General features: G+C 44.6%; 1 protein-coding gene across 1 annotated transcript in view; it reads right to left on the bottom strand.

The window, feature by feature from the left end:
• The window catches only part of LOC142575233 (solute carrier family 2, facilitated glucose transporter member 1-like), a 59,793-nt gene extending 41,698 nt beyond the window's left edge, over nucleotides 1–18,095 (bottom strand). The window contains exon 1 of the mRNA XM_075684397.1: nucleotides 17,954–18,095. Within this exon, the coding sequence (XP_075540512.1) occupies nucleotides 17,954–17,974 (21 nt within the window). The 5' untranslated portion in view covers nucleotides 17,975–18,095. The remainder of the gene's footprint in view (nucleotides 1–17,953) is intronic.
• Between the last annotated feature and the right edge of the window lie 1,018 nt (nucleotides 18,096–19,113).

The raw sequence follows: 19,113 nt of genomic DNA, 5'->3' as shown, positions 1-19,113 counted from the left end.
TGCTTTCGATCGCTTAATGTGAGCGCACATTGTGACATCATGGTGCGATGTGTTTGATGTTCAGAGTCCTGTCGCGTATGCGGGAGTACTTGTGCCGACCAATGTGTGCACTCTGTCGACAGTGGAGTTTTCTTCAATCAAATTGATGTGGTTGCGCTTTGGGACAATGAGGAGTTTCTACGTATAGCAGTAGCGCACGCAGAAAAATCGCCTTACTGAAGAGCAACTAACCAAAAATATATGCGCTCAACCAAAAAGAAAGAGGGGAGGGGGGAGGCAAGCAAGGAGAAGAATCTTGGATCAATGCAGAGTCGCAATTACAATTTTCGAAAGCTGAAGGACTCAAAAGATGTTAGTCAGACGGGGCATCCTCAGTAGCACCATATCAGGCTGCAAGTTTTTGACACCCTTAAGAGCGAGGTATCTGTTTCGTAATATACATATAGGCCGCGGGCTTGACACTATAGTTTATTAACGCCGTGTATGTACAGTAACCAGCAGGAGAACCGCAGATGCTGCGGAAAAAAATGTTTTCGGTGCAGCCTCGGCATGCAGGCTGGAATCAAATGTTACAGCGTATCGGCACCAGTTCAATCGGCGCATACGCAATCTATTGAGAAAATTCAGGTTGCATGACTGCGCTTGAAGAAACATTAATTTGTCGATGATACCGTGGTCTCTAAACTTCTACATGCTACTGTACGTAGATCGCGGAACATTCAGCCACGGAAAAATAATAACGACTCTGGATGCTTTTCCATGCAGGATTTTTTGCGTTCTTTCTTTATATCTATATGTCTCTCTCTTGCGATATGTCTTACGCATGGCCCTGTACGCAACACTGCGTTGCCGCCTGCGTGACAGGAGCTCCACTTCGGCTTTTTTATCGCGATTTCTAGGAGAGCGGGGCCAGGCTAATCTCTTGTTTACCGCAGATACGCCGATTCTAGTGCCTTCCGCAAGACGGCGCGCTGGGAAGACTTGTTTTCACGCGGAGAACAAAAGGAAATAACAAAAATGGCATCAGAAGAGTCGGCTGTCCCAAATAGTAGCATAGAAACTAATAATAATAATATTTGGGGTTTTACGTGCCAAAACCACTTTCTGATTATGAGGCACGCCGTAGTGGAGGACTCCGGAAATTTCCGCCACCTGGGGTTCTTTAACGTGCACCTAAATCTAAGCACACGGGTGTTTTCGCATTTCGCCCCCATCGAAATGCGGCCGCCGTGGCCGGGATTCGATCCCGCGACCTCGTGCTCAGCAGCCCAACACCATAGCCACTGAGCAACCACGGCGGGTGAGCATAGAAACTACCGCTGGAGGAGTAATTAAAAAGAAAATAACCTTTAGAAATGCAGTTACGACAAGTACAAGAGGAGGCGCAAAGAAGACTAAAAAAGAGAAGGAAAGACAGGGAGGGTAGCCAGAGTGTGTACCGGATGGCTAATGTGTGCTGGGGACAAAAGTAAAAGGAATAAAAGATGACAGGAACAAAGAAGGAACAGAAGTAGAGCAATCAAATGCACACACTCGCGTGATATAACGCACGACTTCTTTTATTAGAGTTGGTCACGCAATTCACAGGCCCTTAAGTAATGGAGCAGCAAATTTGAAGACTTGAGTGTTGAACTCGCTCCGTACCAATGTTCAAAGAGTTTTTCCAATGCAACGTTACTGACATGCGTCAATTTGCACTAATAAGAATCAATCAATCAATCAATCAATCAATCAATCAATCAATCAATCAATCAATCAATCAATCAATCAATCAATCAATAAATTCTATTTAGCGTGCCCAGGACAACCCCAACGCCTGAGTGCTGGCGCACGCAAAAGTAAAAACCAAAAACAAAAGTAAATTAATTGCAGGGGACTATAATTTTAAATGAACACACATACAATGAATAAAAAGAACAATTGTGCACACAAAGACTGTACAACAGAGCGCATGGCGAATACAAAAGAAAAAGGAGCAGAAAGGCAGTTGAACAACGCGTGAAACTATGACACAACAAGACAAAGCTCGGAAAAGAACGATGGCAGCGAGTTATGAAAAACATCAAGATAATGAAAATAAGCGTTTTAAGACTTTGTATTCTGTGGATCGTTGAGTGTTAGTGATAACAGGCAGGAATATGGAAAGGTTTATGTTATCTGGTGATATTGCGCGGAATACGAAACATGATACTACTGAGGAGTTCGGGGCAGGTGAGGATATAGTGAAGGAATTTGAAAAGAAACAGGTCAATACGATTACATCAGCAGCGAAGTAAGGGCAATGACAATAATCCAACAGTGCTAGAACAAGGTCCAGTGTCCGTGTTAGCAAAGCGGTGATGATATGGGTTAAGAAACTCATTCTGGATCCGATCTGTAATGTCACTGTTGGATCTTGAAAAGCCATTCCAGACGACCGACGCATATTCGAGTTGAGGAAGACAGATTGCTGTGTAAAACTTCCGGAACGGTATAGGAGACGTGAATTCCCTCGACAGTCTGCAAACAGAGCCATGAGAGCACATGCCCCACATTGCAACGCGTTTAGTGTGAGCAAAAAAAGTCTAAGGTTGTATCAAAAAGTGCACCGTGATCTCACATCTCACACACCTTACACAACGGTACAGAATCTACAGAATAAAAAAGAATGCTTGCTGTTTTACGTGTGAAAGTCATGACTTTGGTCTTTAAAGCATTCAAGGTGAGGGTGTTATCTTTGCACCAATTAGAAAAAGAAAACAGGTCCGACTGCAGGGTGCGACAGCCATCAACAGTGTGAATTTTCTTTAAAAACTTGGTGTCATCCACATACAGAAGGAAAGAAGAGTTTCGAATAGCGGAAAGAACGTCATTAGGAAAAAATTTTAAAAAAGCACTAGTCCTAATACTGATCCGTGTGGAACGCCGCAACTCGCCATATAAAAAGACGTTTGGCCATCGACGTTAAGATAACATGATCTATCAAAAAAATAACTGCGCAAGAGATTGACAACTGACGAGTCAACATCAAAGTGCAGAAGTTTGATCAGAAGCAATGAGTGGCTGACTACATGAACACCTTTGCTGAGGTCAAGTAAATGGTGTCAACTTGCCCCCATTGGAATAGCGGCGCGGAAACGGCGTCATGAAACTTGCAAGATTTGGGATAGCGGAGCGGCAGTGGAGAAATCCATGCTGATTCGAAATCAGCGAGTTCTTCACAATAAAACATAATGTATTGTGAAGAGCGAGCTCAAAAATCTTAGGCACTGCACTGAGAAGAGAAAATGGGCGATAATTCGAGACATACGTTTCATAGCCAGAATTAAGTGCAGGATGAACACGAGCAGTTTTCTACATTTGAGGGAAAGTGGAAATATTCATAGTTATTAAATATAGATGTCACTATTGGGGCAAATGCACTGGCGTGAACGTTTACAGTTGTGGAGGTGATGTCAGCATGACCGCAGGGTAGGGAAGGCTTCAAGCGCTTAATGCATTCGCTGACGAGCTTTCCATTGAGCACTAGATGTAAGAACCGTCGCGTGCTGCTGAGTGACACCCGTGTTGAAACCTGAAGTTTTATGTAAGGATTAGAAATGGGCCGCAAAACAACCCGCGACTTCTCGGACTTCTACTCCTCTAGAGTCGAGCAGGCGAAAGCACCCTCCACGTTTACGCTTCCGGATGCAGTCCCAAAATTCCGCCGGCCGGTCGGAGGCGCTCTTTTCCAAGAATGCAATATGCGAGTCGTGATCCCGCTTATAGAGGCGTTCACAGAGAGTCGGAAGAAAGCGGAATTCTCCTCTCCACTCATTAGGCACATGACTGCTGGATTTACGGTGCGCGCGGTGTTTAGGCGTTTGAGAAATTTACATATTCTGACGCAAATCAGTGAGGATATTTGGAGCACCTGCACTGGGGAATGTTTTTGCGCATACTGGTCAGAAGAAGCTCCGTAAACAGACCCATTTGGTCATCAACAGTGGTTTTGTCTGTAACCAGTGAGCAGTAGGTTATGGACAAGAAATCATATAAACCAACGTAATCAACACGCGTGAAAGCAAAGCGATATGATTTATTTATGCCACTGGAGGAGCTCTGCCTCAGGGCTGACAAAAAGGCAGCTGTCTTTAGTGATGAATGAAACTTATCCGGACGCACAAGGGATATTTCAGAACGGGGTACATCTAAAACTTCAGCATTCGAGAGGCAAAGGACTAATACGTTGCCACAGGAATTGGCGATCAAGTTATGCTGCTGGAAGGAGCAGGACAGAAAGTCCAACAAGAGGCTACATTTCTTCTCTGGGTAATGATCGTAATGATAATATCTAAGAGTATTACAATCAATTCCAGGTGTGTTGAAATCACCAAGAAGGATTACTTTGTGCATGCTATGGGAAGACCTTTCAATAGAAGAGATGACCTCATCAAACAAAGCAAAAGAAGTATTCGGCTGTACGTAGAAACATCCGAGTAACAATTTTTCACAGCGCGCTAGGCTGCCTTCTGGCCAAATCGACTCCTGTACACTTTCTATGTCGTTGCGCCGAACATATCTCAGTGAGTTGTCAATAGCAACCAGTACGCCACCCCATTATCGTTGAGATGCACTGAAGTCCCGGTCACTGCGGAAGACGTTGTAGTGCGGTTGAAAGAAGTATGAACAGATTTTTTTGCTACAGAGCGAAGTTTCGGAAATAACAAAAATAGGAAAAGAAGACCAAATGACATTGCAGAAAAATGTACGTGTATTGTAATGATGATGATGATGATGATGAAAAACAGAATATAAAGAGTCAGAAGAAAACGAAACAACAGCCGACTTCCTGAAAGTAAAGGAAAACATTGGAATGCGGTTCTGACGCAAGGAGAACTAAGAGGAAAAAAGAAGGAACCGAAAGAATGCCAGTTCTTTCTGGCGTTCTTTCTGTCCCTTCTTCTTTCCTCTTAGTTGTCATTGCACCAGAACCGCATTTCAAGCATGAATAAACTAGTCAAACATCTCATTCTGCTGGAAGAGATTGAACTTCTTAATGTAGAAGTGGGCAGACGGCGGGTCAGAGAAGGTCTAAATGGGGTAAATCACGCTAAGATTCCTTAACAGGTAACAGAACAACAGCTGGCGAAGCCAATTGTGGGTATCGAGGTAAATTATACAAGCATTTCCTGTAAGAAGATACCGATTTGCTTTCAGAGCACGTCAGTGAAAAGAGCGCATGGCTCGTTTCCAGGCAGTTTTCCCCTCAAAAAGCGGCGCGTGCTTCGAGGCAGCATTCGTTCCTTCAAAACAGCGTTGTGGTTTGGCTCTCACCGAGGGGCGGCACAGCAGCCTTCACGAGCGCGCGTATCGTATCCTCTGAGAAGCGCGCCGACGGGGCGGTGTCGATTAGCGGTCGTCTACGGACGCCGCCTTCCTGTTTGACTTCCGCGAAGCTTTCCTCTCACGCCACCCTCTCTCTCTGGCGAAATTTCTTCCAGGATATCAGCTTTTATTTTTCTTTTCTGCTTGACTCGCTTTTCTGTCAATTCGTTTGAATCTCTCACAGTACACAGAACAACGCACTTCTGTTGGCTAGCAGTTCCTATGTGCAGTTTTCGCACAGTTAGTGAAGATCAGATGGAACGTTTAATATCACGCTGCTAGCTGCGCGGCACCTTTCAGTATCTGCGGAATGGGTGGTAACACTGAACATTGATCGACATCAATATCACATATGGTATAAGGAGTAGCCGGCACCGTCGGTTGTTACCGACGTTTCCTCATATATGCATGTCAATAAAATGAGTACGATTGAGCGCACCTGTGTTCTGAGTAGTCAAACAATACATCACGACAGGAAGCCTGTACATATAATGTAGGCCCATAAGTACCTTTAAAACACGCATGTCTCATTGGAACAGTGTGTCATATAGTTAACTGTCTGGTTGGATATATTTTAATATGTTCTGCTACCACATTCTTGCACCATTGGGTCTATGCCCATTCTAGGTAAATCCTCCAGATTGGGTAAGTTTCACGGTGACACAATAGGTAGAGAAGTCTTAAATGTATTTGAATATGTGTCGCGTATTTTTTGTTCATAGCCGTCTCATAACCATTACTTCCTCGACAGGCATCGTACACCTGCGCATCGCTTCTGTCCGCGTGACATTCTGTCCGCGGAAAGTCTTCAAGCAAGGCTCCAATGCATGCCTCCCATCGCTAACGCCGGGGACTGATTTATCTATAACATATTACAAAGAATCTGTGTATTGTTGGGCTCCCGTGCATTTTTGTTCTGCGTCAACAAAAACTATCTGCATCAACAATGGCTAATCCCTCTAGTAATTCAGAGTATATATATATATATATATATATATATATATATATATATATATATATATATATATATATATATATATGTGTGTGTGTGTGTGTGTGTGTGTGTGTGTGTGTGTGTGTGTGTGTGTGTGTGTGTGTGTGTGTGTGTGTGTGTGTGTGTGTGTGTGTGTGTGTGTGTGTGTGTGTGTGTGTGTGTGTGTGTGTGTGTGTGCATGTACGTACAGTCATCCGTGCAAAAGTGTGTGCGTACCTTCCGTCACGGTGGCCACCGATCAGGACAATAAATCTGTTCATACCTTTGTTCGAAATTCAATGCCACCTCTGTGCCCTGTGCTAAACAGCTTCGCTAGTCGTCCACCTTCACAGAGTGGGATGGCTCATGATTTTCCTGTAATATTTCCCGCAGTGTTCAAGCTTTCAGGTGCTCGGTAATACGAGAAGTCACCATCATCACATGCACCCGCCAGGATAAGGGCACGATATACTTTTTCGATGTCCTCTCGCCCCACAGCAGCATCAGCAGGAATGACCATGCCGATGAAGCCACCAGATCCCCACATGCAAGAGGTCAATGCCTTTGGATTCCGCTTTCGTGAACCGGCTCTGTGGACAGTCTACGCTCGATGCTCCGTAAATGTACATTGCCCATGTGGGACACGATCTATTTCACCACGCGTCGTTTACGTTCGTTGTCCCCGGATCTCCAGTTACGTCAACCACCTAGGTTACCACGACACGACCACACCATGTTGCATAGTTTTTGGCTCAGCGTCGCAGTTACGAACTTCTATGCCTTCCGATTACAATGGTCGACCGTCCAACGTGCGACACATACAGCTGTGACGAGACACTCACACAGGTTATCCTTGCCTGCCCGCTCTATAATGCCCAGAGACAATTCGACACAAATGTTGTGCACAGTGTTAGATGCATTGGGCTATCGTCCATTATCCGAACAAAATGCCTAGGCCAGAGTTTCCCAAGAAACTCCGCTGAGAAGCTTATATTTGCATTACTCGTGTTCCTGAGGTCTACGCGCCTTCCCCTTGCACTCCAGCTTTGTATCCCCGCGCTCCCTTCACCACGTACAGGCTAATCATCAACCATAACTACCTGTGGTTAACCTCCCACCCTTTGTTTACATCTCTCTGACACCTCCCCCCCCCCATTACATTTGCTTTTTTATTCGCTAATTTTTACATCTTCAATCTCACTCCCCCCCTCCCCCCGCCGCACCCGCTTCCCGCTCTCTTCCCATGGCAAATTGAAACAACTGCTTCTTGTCGCATCTTCTTTTCTGTTTTAAATTGTCTGCTGCTGAGATCGTGAAGAGTGGTTTGCTGTTATTGTTAGTCTATACGTCGACTCCAGGAGACACCGTAGATAATTGACCTCCACTGAAAGTACATGAGCCGCTGCTATATCAAAGACCTACTGAAGCAATAACCAACAGTTCATTCAGCTGTACAAGCAATCCACTTACAGCTAGTGCAACCTTGTAGTCGGTGACAACTTAAGAATACAGAGTAAAATACTCCTCTGTCAATTAAAAATTATATATGTAAGTGCACCGACCAATCACATTCGCTCCTTTCTTTGACACCACGGTGGAAGTAAGCTTATTTCAATACTAGGTATCTCTCGCGAATTAAGTTTTGGTGCGCGGAGGCGTAGAAGGTAGGTGCAGTGCTGTGCGCAATGGAATGAGCCACATTTAAGAAATACTCGACTGCACTCCCTTGATCCGACATTAAGTCTCCGAGCGCCATCACAGCTTCGCCGTGGAGACGCCACGCTCTTGTATCGACTGTGGTTGGGCGTTGCGGTGTCGGTCATCCCTATGCATTCCGCATAGGGATGACCGACACCGCAACCTGTGGCCACTGCAGCCATGAAGAATCAATTGAACATATTTTGTGCGCTTGCCCACAGTACAGCCCACAGAGGGAATGCCTTCGCCACGAACTTGACCAACTGGACGACCAACCGCTATCGGAAAAAAGAATTCTACACCACCGAAGGGACCTAACGTCACAGAAGAAGGCCGTGCAAGCGCTAATGCTCTTTCTGTGATCTACCGGCCTTCGCGAGCGTCTTTAACTGGAACGCCTTTTGTGTGTGTGTCTTCATGTGTGCGTGTTTCTTTATTTCTTTTTTTAGCGTTTTCCTCTCTCTCATCTTTCTAACCCCTATCTCCCATCCCCAGCGTAGGGTAGCAAACCGGAGACTGATATCTGGTTAACCTCCCTGCCTTTCCTCTTCATCTCTCTCTTTATTTCTCTTTCTCTCTCTCTCTCTACGCTTTCACCGAGTATGGTCATGTTTATTTTTTATTGACAGCGTCACTCACGAACACGTTACGTGAAAACTCGCACGCACTTCATTTTCAAAATCGCGTACTTCTTTTGCTCGAAAAATAAGATTGTTGCGCTCAGTGATGGTGCCACTAAAATTGTCAAGGTCACGCAGTGTTTTCTCGCTCAAGTCATCATTCATTCTCCTCGTGATTTTTTATACGTGAAATCCTCTATACAGAAACTTTCATGCCCGTTCGAAGATAGCATTTATCGCAATATCTACGACTCTCACGATATGTCGGTTTCGTTCGATAACAATAAAAATAGGGAACAGTCATATTGATATTCAGGATATTTCAAGCAATTTACAGCTTATATTTATTTTTTTAAACGGTCCTTCTATTGCAATTTTCCGAGGTGTTCGTGCGATCTCCCTAAGCACTTCATTCTTTTTAATGTCCTAATAACAAATATGAAAACGTTAACAGAAGCATACCATGGTCTACTGCATGTGAGCGCTGATTGGCGATGGTGTGAAATTGTCAGATAACCTTCGTTGGAGCGCTCATCCGTCGTGACATTGTGTGTGCTAGCCTTATCAGAGTGCGTTGAGGTAAAAGCAGATAGCTGTGTACTTGTGCTGACACAACGTCACCTTCTCGCCAGTGGAGATAAAACCGTAGTAGCGAGCAATGTCTTCAATGTGTAGCTCCAAGTCTTTATCTTTTATATTGCCGGTTCAGCAGTTTGTGAGTGAGTGAGTGAGTGAGTGAGTGAGTGAGTGAGTGAGTGAGTGAGTGAGTGAGTGAGTGAGTGAGTGAGTGAGTGAGTGAGTGAGTGAGTGAGTGAGTGAGTGAGTGAGTGAGTGAGTGAGTGAGTGAGTGAGTGAGTGAGTGAGCGATGTGATGTGATGTGATGTGATGTAATGTGATGTGATGATATAACGCTAAACAAAACTTAGTTCTAAGGTTGAGTGGTTCTGTGGTTCACTTGTGATCAAGGAATTGTGGCTCGAAGATTAGAGAACGTGATGAGCACATATATGGAAGTGCACCATCATTACATGTATGCATGCGGGCGCCAGGAATGCTTATTTCAGCCAAGTATCAAGTCAGTGAGTACGATTGCTGGACAGCACAGTGTATCTTGCCGAGAAAATAGGGTTTATTTATTTATTTATTTATTTATTTATTTATTTGTTTGTTTGTTTGTTTATATATTGATACGGTGCTCATCTAAGAACACTCGGTGCTAACAAAATAAACACGTGAGATGAACGCAGAACTTGTCCTGTTTTTCTGGCCCAGTACGCCCGTCATTTTGCGCCGAATTCTTCAAGGTGAACGTGCATCCAACAAGGCCTACGAGAAATTCTGCTAAAGTACTTGACGGCTTTGTGTCGTCTGGTCCCATGTCCAATTTTGAAGTTATCGCCTTAGATGAGAGTGCCTTGTTGCGTTTACTTTTAGTCGCACCCATACACAGGGTGCCAGCCTTCAACCATGAGAGGCATTTTTTTTACTCAATACGGGCCCACGGGGGCCACGACGAGGACACAGTGGCAACATGCTCGCGTCGAGCAACACTTCGCGAACGAAGCCCTTCTGATAGCCTCGAGCATTTGCAGAAAAAACGTGTTCCAGAATAAGTGTGCGTGACACACGTTGTGGTTCCCGTTAGAAATCATCTGGGGCTCACAAACTGAATGCCGGCAACGACTTCGGCTGTACACCTCGCGACGCAAATGTGACGGGAACAGCGGGGAACACCGGAGATTTTTCGACGTCCACTGATTTTAATAAAATTTTGAATATACGTTATCGTTTTGCATTCTGGTGACCTGTGCTAAACAATATAGCTGCAGGTCACTTAGTTTTCCTGAATATGAATTTTAAAGATTGGTTTTGTTCTCGACTAATGACTTTTTACTGGCCACCCTGTGTTCGTGACGTCAGAAAATACACCGTCACTGTCACTGAAATCGTCGCGGGAATCGCCGCTGTCTAGTTCGGAAAATCTGTAAAAGCGCCGTCTGTCATCAGGAGACATCATCAGCCCCTCTTGTTTGGCGTTAGCGCCACGTGTACTGCGTGTTTAGTAAGCGTTCTGCCTGTTTCCATTATGGCAGTGTAGGATCTGACATCATCGACTCATCGTGACGTCACACGGTGCAGCTACCTGTGTCGGTATCTTTTTCATTGGTCATTTAAAATTATTGGTGAATTTTTCATCAAATTGAACCACCCTACTAGTGACGGGAATGCCAATGCCATTTGAAGATGACATTATCCTAATATGGTTAAAAAAACGCCGGAGTTGCCCTTTAAGCATAAGCAAAGTACAAGAGTTGTTTCCCAGCGCAAGTGGCCACGCAATTCACACACTACGTTAGAGAGACGCTATAGACAGAGCATACTGCGCCCATGAGTAGCTCTTTCAGCGAAACTGACCTCGCAGTGAATCCCTAATAGACGGTGAACGTCCTGCAAGGTGTTGCGAAACGCGGTCATTGCACGCTTCGTTGTACCCAAATACGACTGGTCTTGTGAGGAACTTTCCTCCCAGTTTATTTATCTGGAAGGTCAGGAAGGGTCAACCATGTTCTCTAGAGAGTCGCGTGTGCTCCAACTCTGGAGCAAGCGTTCTGCTCATAGAGCTTGTTCTTGCTACGCTGTGCACTGTGTAAGCACGTCGTAGACTGCGTTATTGAGCGTCTACGATTTACGTCTTCTTTCGCCCGTGCCATAGCCAATTTCATATTTCATTGGACGTTACGCGTAAAGTTTCTTTTTAAGTTGTTTTTCTCCGTATTTTGGGACCCCGCTATTTCTCCCACATAGGGCTGTCAATCAAGTTTTTCTATCCATCCATCCATCCATCCATCCATCCATAAGTGCTACAGCTTCCTTCCTTTCTGAGCAGTGTGGCTTGCTTTGCTGATATGCACACGCTTTATATGAAGCAGCACTGAGGGCAGTTGTATGGTTTGGTGCGCTGGTAGAATTAATCTGTAAAACCAGTTCTGCCTAATTGATAGCTGCGTCACATGATTTCATCTATTTTCACTAAGTCAGGAGCAAACGTCAGTTGAATATTCTTATTGTTAGTAAATATATCTTAAGTAGTGATGAAAGCGCACAACATCGATTAAAGTTGACTGAAAAATACACCAGGAAGGAAGGAAGGAAGGAAGGAAGGAAGGAAAAAGTGGAGAAGGAAGGCAAGGAGGTTAACCAGTTTAGCTTAACCGGTTTGCTATCCTACACATGGGAGAGGGATGGGGGCGATGAAAGATGGGGAAGAGGAAGAGAGAGAGCACATAGCACAGCACACACACATCGTCCGTTAGAGTCCATCAATCTGGCATGGTACGTGATATCACTGTCACAGCCGCTTGTCCAATCCCGTCTCTTTCAAAAACCGAACTAGTCCCTTCGTCGCCTTCACCTGCGAGGTCTTCTGTCGACGACATGTGAAAATCGTGTCGAGTCCCTGGCAACCGTTCTAGCGCACCTTGATTAAAAATACACCAGCAACAATTTAATTCTATACTACCCGCGTACGGTAAGCCTACACCGATATGGGGCAGTAACCAGCGAATAAAGCTAAGACGTTCTCTTGTCCCATATTTGTCTAGAAAGGGGCAACGTCTTACTCTGTGAAGTTTTGATTTCGAGGCCTCGTTACTGTGACGTATACCGAGCTCCCTTACATTTCTTCCTCTCCACACAGGCCAAGTCGCTGCCCCCCTGTTTAAAAGTAAATTTATTCTCTCTCTATTCTCTCGCCGTCGCAGCGAAATAACTTTCCGCGATCGTGCGTAACCAAACGTTGGTTCAGTGGAATTCATCCGACTTCACAAGTGCTCGCTTTTATACTCTCGGCCCTAATTTACAGCTCCGTGTTCTGTCCGACCTTCCACGACGCTACTGCGCCTTTCTAGTCCGTCTATGGCTTGCAGTAGCGTGTTCAAATGCGCACTCCTTTCTTATCGGAACGGCCAGTAGCCCACTTTGTGACTTCCGCGGGTGCCGCGAAAGGATCGCGCCCTTCCTTTGCGATTGTGCTCGTTTCAACCCGCAAAGCGAAGCCCTCTCGGCCACGCTATGGACCAACTGGACAAGCGCCCACTCACGGAAAACAACCTTCTTGGAAAATTGGCCTACGCGAACATCAGCGCGTGCCGCTATAAAGAAACTGATGCGTTATTTAAAAGACACCGGACTGCGTGACAAGTTATGACAAGTTGTGACTGCGCACTGTTTGATGTAAAATGTTATAGTGGGACGTTGACACTGTGTAAAACTATGCACCGCCTCCGCAGACTTTGTGACAGCGCCCGCAGAAACAGTTCTGTATAGTCTGTGTGGGGTATGTGTTTTCATTTCTTGTCGTATCAATTTTCTCTCATCTATTCGCATCCTTTTCCCCCTTCCCCGGTAAAAGGGTCCTACCGGAGATAATCTCTGGTTAACCTCCCTGTCTTTCCTTTGTCACTCTCTCTCTCTCTCTCTCTCTCTCTCTCTCTCTCTCTCTCTCTCTCTCTCTCTCTCCTCAGATAATATTCGCGTTCGTCAATATAAAATTTTTCTTTACACGGCAGGTCTCACTGTAGCACCTTTAATACGCAGGGTTACAAATTTTAATTAAAACAAGCTTGTTAAAGATATCCTGCCTTAAGCTCATTAAAGGCTTTTTTTTTTCCTTCTGTGGAAGACATCGTAATTCTGTCGCATCAGCTAGGTTACTTGAATAAACTAACACTATCGACAAGACAAATTGCACAGTGTCGTTATCTATTCCGAAAGTTTCCTAAGCTAGTTATTAAAGGGAAAATCAGACGTCCACCCGTTTGTAACAATTGCTACAAACGTAATAATTTTACATGTCGTAATAATTACAACACTGAAGTCGAGTAATATCCCTTTAGTGGAAGTTCTGTGCTTAACACCAGTTTCGAGAAAAACACCCTCAAAATCTGCATCGAAATGCAGTGATTCACTTCAGAGCACTCGATTTCCCGCTTCTTATGTAACGAAACACCGAAATCACGCATCTTAAACGTATCAGATGTCGTCATATCTATTTTAAACAAAAGTTAACAAGTCACAAGAGGAAGTATGTGGTTAAATAAACAACAATTTTTGTCCATGAGGACAGTTTGTAATTGTTCGATCAGCATCGCCAATAACGTGCTGGCTATTAGGATTGGCCGGCGACCGACTCTGCGAACCGCTCCAGCAAACGAATTCCTTTGTACACAAGGCCTGTGTTCCTAGAGAAGAGAACATCTACAGTATGACCACAAGAAATGGCTTTACAACAGATTGTAAACTAATTTTAAATTGACACCAACTGCATTTGTATACAGCACTGTGATTCATTGACCTGCTTCTAAAGACGACTATCCACGCCACTGCAAATGTCGTTAGACACAAGCTAACGATATACGAGTGTTAACTGAAAGAGCCTTATCATATTTTTTTTCACGTGTACTAAGCTCGAAAGTCGATGTAACTACTAAATGTCTGATGTACCAGTTTCGTACGCCATGAGGTCTTAACACACTCGCGGTCAGGCCCATGTCTATACCGAATTCGCCTAAACGTCTTAAACACTAAATATGTCCTATTTAAAATTAAATGGATAAGGACGCCATTGTGCCCTGCGTACAAATTGCGGAAGGATGTAGCCCACTTAAACTGCGCTTGCAGGCCATTTGCACTACAAAGAAGATGTTCGCGCTGACCATCCAAAAAACACAGCCATCCCTAGAACTGAGACACGCCCTTTGCCCATTGACTAGCGTACCTTTGCAACTCGCACAACGAAGGCGCTTGAATTCCCCTAGAGACACTAGTCTCTACGAGGCACATTGGTCGAGGGTCGAGTATTGTGTTTTGTTGATTGCTGTGTTTTGTGTATGTTGGGTATTTCTCTTGTGAAATCTGCATATATTATATATATATATATATATATATATATATATATATATATATATATATATATATAGTCATATCATAAGAAGCCAACAAACATTGACACCAAGGACAACATAGGGGAAATTACTTGTGCTTAATAAATGAAATAAAGAAACGAAGAATTAATGGAAAATAAAGTGGATGAAAAAAAAAATATATATATATATATATATATATATATATATATATATAATTGTCTCAGAATATAGATATTGAACTAGTGACTCTGTTGCAGTGGCATGAAAGATAAACTCGAAAACATACTATAGCGCAGGGGTAGCAATTTATCGTCACGTCATTGTTTAACGCTTGGCATTTGCGATAATGTCCTCTAGGGTATTCATTGGTAACATTTCAAGCCCGTTCTTTTAAGGCGGAAGCCTTAAGTGGCTCTTTGCAGTGGCTAATACCCGTAAAAAACGGCGTCTAGTCTAGTGATGCAAATAATATGATGCAAGCAATGTTATCATCAGGAATGGCTCATGCGCAAGCAAAGTTGCAATGGCTGAATATGAATGAAGAAACGAAAGAACTAAAGAAGTACCGAAAGAAAGACAGAAAGAAAGATCGAAAGAACGAATGAAAGTACAAATAAAGAAAGAAAGCAAGAAAGAAAGAAAGAAAGAAAGAAAGAACATTTAGGTAGTGTATTAGGTGTTCGCATGTGTCGTTGAGGAGCTCGACGTATACAGTGCCATACGTTTACTTCACATTGTGGCTCGTTATGTCTTGCAAGAAGTCTGACAGCCCCTATCATATAACTAAATGCATTACTACATGTGCAGCAGGCCTTCATCTGTCACAGGAGTGTAACATGCTGTCGAATTTATTGAAATGAAAATATAAGAAACAGATGTAGTCACCCTGTTATGGTGATGGCTACTCCTTTTCGCATAGCATAAACAACAATATAAAGAAAATATTTGTAGTAAGAAAATTAAAAAAAAAGAACTTCATAGGGCCAGAAGTCCTCAGCACACAGTCCCATACACCTACGAACGTATAAGTATAAAAGGCAAAGGCAAGTCGCACCGCAATGAGTTTGCAAACAAATTCACAAATACTCATAAGCGGCCGTGATATAGACTGTAATGAGCATATAAACACATAAGAATACAGAGAACACAAAGGAGTATAATACGTATTATACAAGCGCTCATAATTACAAATAATAGAAGCAAGTTGAACTTGCACCGTGTGACTATTCAGTGCGATATCCATCAGCATGCGTGTGTCTTCGTAAAAATGTTCGAGTGCGTTCATTGCTTTTCGCTCTGCTATTTTCCATAGCCACGGCACAGCAATTTTGCAAGTTATAAAGGTCGATGAGGATCAATAGAGTGTAGCTCTTGTTCTAGCTGCGGTCTTTGCGTCGCGTATATGGGGCATTCGAGGAGTAGACGGCGAACATCCTCATCGTCGTGGCCACAGGAGCAATCCGGGGAAGGAGCCCGTTTGATGCGATATAGGAAATGTTTGGTGTATGCTGTCCCAAGGCGCAGTCCATGAACTAGTGCCTCTGCACTTTTCGAAAGTTCTACGTTTAGCTAGTATTTGCATTGAGGGTCCACTTCGTAAAGACATGATTCCTTATTATTTTCGTCGAACCAGGTTGACATACAGAAGTCCTTCTTTAGTACTCTTAATATGCGTTACGTGTCTATTGGTGATAAAGAGATGAATTGAATTTCTGCACATTTATGGGCCAGTTTTGACAATGGGTCTGCTAATTTTTTGCCTGCTATGCCAGCAGGTCCCGGAATACACTGTGATATCACTTTATGTTTTATTTTTGTAGCCTGAGTTAGACTGTTCAGTACTGCGTATATTATTCGTGCGTGTGGTTGGGTGTCATCAATATTTACAGGACATGCTAAAGCCGATAAAGAGTCCGTACAAATTATCCCCTTTCTTGGTGTCTCATACGTTTAAATAAAGTAAGTGGCTTGGAAACCATAATCACCTTTCATTTAGTTCTGATTATATTTGGTCAGTTCCAGCGCAACTGTGTCGTCTATGTAAGATTGCCTAAACATCAGACGAAATGATACCTCCGCATTCACTCAGATGCATTATTTCTCCCAAATTGCAGTACATTGTTTTAGATAGAGCTTCTTGAGCAAGTTGGTGTAATATTGAAAACATTTGAGCACCCTGAATTCATGTTTTGCAGTACGTTTGCCGTATTTTTTTCTAGCATGTATTGTTTAAAAGTCGTTATTTTTTTACTGTTTGGATTAAACATCAGCGATTTGTGACTTGTAATATTTATTCTTCAATAAATAGTTGCACACTGCGATTGGTTAATACCGTGATTCACTTTTTTCGGTTCTCTGATATATCTGGGACTCTTCAGAAACTACCTAGCTGCTCTTCAATGCTTTTATAAGAGGCAAGTTGACGCTGCAAGAGAGCGTTCGCAAAAGCAGATGGGAATTAGAGGACTTGTGTTCAAGGGCGCAACAAAATAAACTCTAGACGTAAATCGGATAGATTACCGTACTCGATCGCGGCCTATGTGAAGAAGGCGTTTTCTGCGAAGCGATGGAGGCTTAGCAAATGTAGGCAAGGGTTGGTCAACGCGCAGTAGGGCTACGCAGAATTGGCGTTTAAGGTCGGCTTCCATAAGTCTTGAAGCATTTTTTTGTGTGTGTTTGCACGTTAATCCGCAAGTGAGATGGAACTTTCAGTTAAGGTGCTTGAGCTAATCCGTACCTGACGTTTTCTACTGCACTACGATTCCGTTTCGTGCAAGCAGCTGAAAGGACAAACTCTTTCGTCTGTTGTTTGGAAGTACTAAGCCCTTCCTGGCGCAGATAGATTGATAAAGCCACAGGCCAACTACTTACACCTCAAAATGCGGTTAACTTGTCCCAATACCACAAAATAACGCCACAAGTACAGCAAATATACTGTCGCTGGCGCACTCGGAAAGTGTCGCGTCCTGGTATTAAAATATTTCCAAAACGCCCTCAACTCTACAGCTTGCAAGTTTAGACACGAATTGAGCGTACCATTGAATAAGTGGACAGCGCAGAGGACAGCACAACCACTTGTATATCCAAATCTCTTGTGCTGCAAGTCACTGCTCAGGAGTGCCCAAATGGAAGCTCTTATTGACCACGGCTGTCGCAAAGCGCTGCTAGCATTCCAACGCAAAGTCACTACGTTTGACACGAAAAAGAAAAGAGAGATAGAAAACGAGCGGCACGAACGAAGTGTTGAGAACAGAATGCACTGCCGATCGCCCCCCTTTTCCAACTGCCGATCCACAGCCAATACTTCGCGCGTCCCATCTGGCCTCGGTGAATCCATCACCGAAGCCCTGCGCACGTCCTCGCAGCCCGCGTTGCCGGCCGAAGTGCTCACCTGCTGCTGCTGATAGGGCATCGCCTGCTGCGAATAGCCGCTTTCCGCCCGGCGGCTGTCTTGCGCGGCGGCGTCTGACGGCGGCGGGGGAGGCCGACGCTGGTCCCCAGGCGCCCGCGCCGTCGTCGTTGGAGAGGCCGCCGATAGCGCCGACCGCGGCCGAACCGAAGGAATCACGTCCCCCCGTCACACGACGAGGCACACCTCCTCCGGAGGAGCGGGCTTGGCCGTGATGACGCTATATCCCGAGTTGTGCGAACATGTTTGCCTGCCGCCTTGGAGTACGGTTGACAACCTGCTGAAGCGCCGCCAAAGCCTTGCGATGAATGCAGTCTCAGCAAACTGGAGATTTCGGGACGCGAGCGCGGACCCGCTCACGTGTCGCGCTCCCCTATGCTGCACGTGCGTGCTGGGAGATCAGGGCCGGTTTCCTGAACGCTGCGACGAGTTCTCGTCTGTTTTGTGTTGCGGACAGCCAGATGAAAGTCAGCACGATCACGAATGACCCCGCGGAGATTTAAAATAACTGAAAAAAAAAATTCTGCAGAAAAGCCAGCAAGGTCTTCTGTCTGGTTCACTTGCGCACTGACCGACAGCGATCGCTCCTGCACGCTTTTTGTACAAACATTGAAAGGCACACTTTGGCCAGCGTGAGAAGCAATGTTCGAATATTAATGGCGTTACTGGTTTGGAGGCAGACAACGAATCGATCGTCGAGCATCAAAAAGCCCATCTCGAGAATTTAGTGCGATAGGTTCGCTTCTCAAACGAAGAATGGGCTAGATTAAGGAGCATATCCAATGTGGCCCGCGCAACAAAATTATCTTGCGCTCTCTGTAGACGCTCAAGCGGTCACTTTGTTCAGAGGCACTCAGCTGCGACGTCGGCCACGGTGTGCGCATCCTTTCTGACGTAAAATTGTGTATACGCAGCCTCCCGAAAAAAACGAATGGCCTCCTAAATACTTGCGCAACGGCTGACGTTACATGTCCTATCAGCGAAAAGCGCGCACACATTTTCTCTGCGAAACATTTGACGTTCATACGGAAGTCACAGGTGTTGAAAGCGATACGAGTTTGTCGAAGAAAGTCATAGAAACAGATTCAAACAGGCAGTTCTTTTTGTGTGTGTGTGTCGAAAGCGTCTAGGTAAAACAGCAG

Source organism: Dermacentor variabilis, chromosome 3 (genome assembly GCF_050947875.1).
Source record: "Dermacentor variabilis isolate Ectoservices chromosome 3, ASM5094787v1, whole genome shotgun sequence".
Lineage (NCBI taxonomy): Eukaryota > Metazoa > Arthropoda > Arachnida > Ixodida > Ixodidae > Dermacentor > Dermacentor variabilis.
The sequence above is the reverse complement of the archived record's forward strand: the minus strand, read 5'-3'. Positions and strand labels throughout refer to the sequence as shown.